At 21.5% G+C, this 5170-nt stretch overlaps 1 protein-coding gene across 1 annotated transcript in view; it reads left to right on the forward strand.

Annotated features, from left to right (window-relative positions):
* The first annotated feature begins 2940 nt into the window (after positions 1 to 2940).
* LOC117176920 (4-aminobutyrate aminotransferase, mitochondrial) overlaps positions 2941 to 5170 on the forward strand; it is a 9480-nt gene continuing 7250 nt past the window's right edge. The window contains exon 1 of the mRNA XM_033367316.1: positions 2941 to 2952. Within this exon, the coding sequence (XP_033223207.1) occupies positions 2941 to 2952 (12 nt within the window). The remainder of the gene's footprint in view (positions 2953 to 5170) is intronic.

Raw genomic sequence — 5170 nt, forward strand, 5'->3', positions numbered from 1 at the left:
TTCGGAAATTTTATTATACGAGAATTTTATTATTCGGGAAATTTTATTGAGAAATTTTATTATTCAGGAATTTGATTATTCGAGAATGTGTTAGTTTTCGGGAATATTATTATCCGGGAATTTTATCTTGCGGGAATTTTATTATTCGCGAATTTTATTATTCAGGGCCTTTTATAATTCGGAAATTTTATTACTTGGGAATTTTCCAATTCAAGAATTTTATCATTCGGGAATTTTATTATTTGGGAATTTTATAATTCGAAAATTTTATTATTTAGGAACTTTCCAATTCGGAAGTTTTATTATTCGGGAATTTTATAATTCGGAAACTATTATTTGAGATTTTTCCAAATCGGAAATTTTATAATTCGGAAAACTTTATTATTTGGGCAGTTTCAAATTCGAGAATTTTATAATTCAGGAATTTAATTTTTCGGGATTTTTCAGTCGTCCCCTTTTTCCCTGTGATCTCTTTAATAATTCTTTTTATAACTGATTAATACCTGAGACTAAGATATTTATATCTTATCTTAGATTTTGATAACAAGTATAATTGATTTAATTTCATCTTTTAAATTTTCTAAGCTCTTGACAAGAAGCCTGATGAATCGCGATTTCAAAATTTAAATATAGAACATAAGATATCTTTTGGCAGCTGATTTCTATGTACAAGAAGAATCTACCTAGAATCTATTTATAGGAACTTTGAAAATAGACATTTTCCAAGAGATAGGGGGAAAAGTTTAAAATTTCACTTCAAAATTGAAGGAAATTTCTTTTTCAAATCATATTTTTGTACACTATTTGCTACTGGAATACGACAAAAAAATTATGTTAATGGCAGAGTTAAATCTTGTTTAAACAAATATAATCTTTCCTATTAAAAAAATATGACCGTATTTTCGGTCTCAATTTTTAAATAAGGATTCAAAGTTCGAGTGTTCTACAAATTCTTAATTATTGAAATTCTCTGACTTTTCCTGACTATCCCTTGATTAATTTTTCATTTTTTCTAATGTTTTAAAATTTTCCCTTTGGGTATAAAAAAAACCATACACCTAGAAAATCAATCCAATAAAAAAGTTTCTTTCGAAATATATTTTAAACAATTAAATGTTCAGTTTAAGCAATTTATTTTGAACCAAGGAGAAGAAATTATCAACAAAGTATTTAAATTATCAACGAAAATGATATTTCCATAAAAAAAACTTTTAAATCAAAAACAGTTTAATTAAGAGAAGAAATAGAAATGAAAAAAAATGTTTTTAACAGAATGAATGAATTTTCAACAAAATTGTTCAATTTCCAACCAAAGAAATTAATTTTTAACCAAAAGATTAGTTTTCTACCAAAAAGTACAAATTTTCAACCAAATACATGAATTTTCAATACAAAAGATAAATTTTCAACCTGAAATAAAGTAGTTAAATTCTTAGCTGGGAAAATTAGTTTTCAAAAAAAAAGAGTTTTTAACAGAAGAAAACTTTAAACCAGAGAAATGCATTTTTAACTGATTAGTTGAATTTTCCACGAAATAGTTAAATTTTTAATCAGAGAAATAAATTTTTAACTAAAAATATGAATCTTCAACAAAGAAAAAGGAATTTTAAATCAAATATTTGAACTTCCAAAACCAAAAATGATAGAAAGTGTCCTGACTCCGTCAGGTTTTCCCTGACATTCCCTGATTTTCTGGAAATCCCAGTCCTGTATAGAAACCCTCATACTTAAATAATTTGGTTTGCACTTTAACATTTCAATTAAATTTTATTAAATAATTTTTTATTCAAATACAAAGCAAGGCGATACATAAAGAGAATGGAAGATTTACTTGAAGTCCCTACTTCAATAAAATACCAGATTAAATTTAACTGATGCCAGTTAGGGCAATTGAGCATCTCTCATAGTAGTATAGACTCATCAATTAATATTCTCGCCTGAACAATGCATCCCATCTTTTGTATTCAAAATAACAGAAAAATTATTTTTTTTTAAATAATTTTATTCATAGAATTACTATCTCTAAGAGAAATTGAAAAATATTACAAAACATTATAAATTATTTCCTAAAATTTTGGAACAGAATTTAAGTAAATTAAAGAGATATTTAGAAGTTTTAAAACAATTTAAAAATAATTAAAACTTGTGAAGATTTCAATAATTTAAAAAATGTAGATATTAAAAATAGGGCCTTTTAAAGAATTTTGAGAGGTTTTAAGAGAACGAAAAAATGTTCTTTAGATTTCTAGGAATAATAAAAATAATGTTTTATTTTTAAGCAAATAATTGTAAGAGAATATATTTAAAGAGTCTGACACATTTAAAAAGAGTTCCAAAATTTTTAAAGTATCTTAGAAGTTCTGAAAATATTAAATATAAATTTTTTTTCAAATTTACGGGAAAATATTGTTTAATTTCTTATTTTGAAACATGAATTTTAAGAGAAAATTGAATATTTCAAAATATTTCAACCGATTTCCTAAAATTACAAAAAAAGTGTAGAAGATTTTATAGCGAAATGTTTCATTTTGACTAGATAGAAAATTTAGAAAAAAATCGAGTAAATTCTTTGTATTTTAATAAAATTTAACTAATAAAATTTAATTGGAATGCCAAAAATAGGTCCGAGAATTTATGATAAACTGAATTTGAAGTAAATTTAATTAGTTTGTTTAAAATTTAACAATTTTTAAAAAAAATCAATCTTTTTGGTTAAAAATTCTTCTTTTTGAAAATTAAAACTAAGCATTTTGAAAATTTATCTTTTTTGCTAGAATATTAATCCTCTTGATCACTAATTCATTTTTTGGTTGAAAATTAATTATTTGGTAAAAAACTCTTAAAAATTGAAATATTTGGATGATAAGTTATGTATTTTGTTAAAAAAATTGGTGTATACAATAAATTTTTTCGATTGTAAATTTATTTCTTTTGTTTAAAATGAACTCGAAAGTGAGTATTTTTTTATTTCGGAGTTAATATTTTATTATACCTATCATACTTTAAATAAATATTTGAGCAAATTTCATATTATATTTATATACTCTATTTTATTAATATTTTTATTAAATGTATGTGTTCTATTTCAAGTTGACAATTCAATATTTAATTGAAACTTATTTTGGAAATTTATTCCTTAGTTAAAAACTCCTTATAATTTATAAAATTAAACTTATCGGCTGGAAATTCATTTATTTGTTAAGAAATTATTATCTTTTAATTAAAAATTTATATTTACTAAGTATTTAACTATTCTACTTAAAACTGAAAATCCATTATTTGGTTGAGAACTCGTTTAAAATTTCAAATATTTGGTTGGAAATTAATTTCTTTCCTAAAAATTAGTTTTTTATAGAAAATTATTTCTTTTTACAGTAAATTTAACTATTATATTTTATATAAGAATTCCAGAATAATTTAGTATTCTATTCATATATTCTATTTTATTAATATTTTTCATTCATTTTATTTATGTATTTTATTTAAGGTTGAAAATGCAATATTTGATTAAAAATTAGTTTTTTTTATTAAAAATTAATTTTCTACTAAATATCTAACTATTCTTCTTTAATTGTAAAATTCATTATATGGTTAAAAAGTCGTTAAAAAATTCAAACATTTGTTTAAAATATCATGTATTTTGTTGAAAAAATAATAGTTTTTCTAGAAAATAATTCTTCTTGGTTGAAAATTTATATTTTTGGTCGAAAAATTATCTGCTTGATGAAAAATTTAACTATTTTATTACAATGATTTTGCTGTTGAAAATTTATTTTTTCAGCTGAAATTTAAATATTCTGTTTTTGATTAAAAATTTACTTTTTTTTGTTGAAAATCTGTCTTTCGTGGTAAAAATTCATCTTCTGGGATTTAAATTTTTACTTTTGAGTTAACAATCTGTTTTTTGTTTTGTTTCAGATTCATCATTTTAGTTAAAATTGGATTTCCTTGATTGAAAATTTAACTATTTTTTTGAATTTTTTTTTGGTTCAAAACTGATGCCAGTTAATGACAATTAAGAATCCCACATATTAGTAGAGTCATCAATTAGTAATTTCGCTTGAATTATTTTTAAAATAATTATTTTTTCATAAAATAAATAATTTATATAAAAAAGAAACATTTGAAGTACATTCCATATTTTAAGATTGTGGTGATCTTTTTTTTGAAATAAATTCATCCAGTATCGGCATTTCTTTATTTTGCAATAACAATTAGTATTGCAAAATTAATTTCTTTCTATAATCAATCATTTATGATAAGATAGTGATAATTACATTCTACAGCAACAAATACAAAGTTCAAATATATTTTAAGAAAAATAGTATATACATGAGATTTTTGTTTTAAAAATGATTTCGGGACCTAATTAACTTTTAGTTAAAAAATCAGAATTTTGGTGAATTGATGTGGACTATTAATTACACCAAAATTGTATGAATCAATATTTACTCATAATTAAAAATTACCTTAAATGTTATATTTTTTTTATCTTAAATATAAAATTAAGTTTAATTATTGATTTGCATGACTGAAAATTAAACTATTCTAGTTTTAGTTAAAAATTAGTCTTTTGTAATAGAAAATTCATCTTATGGGTTAAAAATAAGACTTTTTGGTTAAAAAGAACATTTTTTTGTTCAATATTCATCATTTTAGGTAAAAATTTATTATCTTGGTTCAAAATTCAACTGTTTTGTGGAAAATTTGTGTTTTCTAGTTGAAAATTAATTTTTTAAACTGAAAATGTAACTATTGCATATTTGCTTGAAAAATTATCTTCAGTTAAAAATTCAAATATCTGGTTGAAAATTTGTCTTTTGTGTTAGAATATTATTCGTCTGGGTCACTAATTTATCTTTTTGGTTGAAAATTTATGTTTGTATTTGAAAATTCATTTCTTAGATTGAAAATTAGTTCTTTAAAATTGATAATTATTTGTTTTTTTTTTTTAATTAATTTTGTTTGATAAAAATTTAGCTATTATATTTTATCTTAAATTAATTAAATACATTTATTTGGCTAAAAACGTAAGTATTCCATGATTGGTACAAAAATTATCTTCTTCAGTTGAAAATTTGTTCACTCAAAATTAAACTATTCTATTTTAAAATTATTTAGTTGAAAAATCATATTTTTTATTAGAACAGCAATGGTTGAAAATTAATTT

This window comes from Belonocnema kinseyi, chromosome 1 (genome assembly GCF_010883055.1).
Source record: "Belonocnema kinseyi isolate 2016_QV_RU_SX_M_011 chromosome 1, B_treatae_v1, whole genome shotgun sequence".
NCBI classification, from domain to species: domain Eukaryota; kingdom Metazoa; phylum Arthropoda; class Insecta; order Hymenoptera; family Cynipidae; genus Belonocnema; species Belonocnema kinseyi.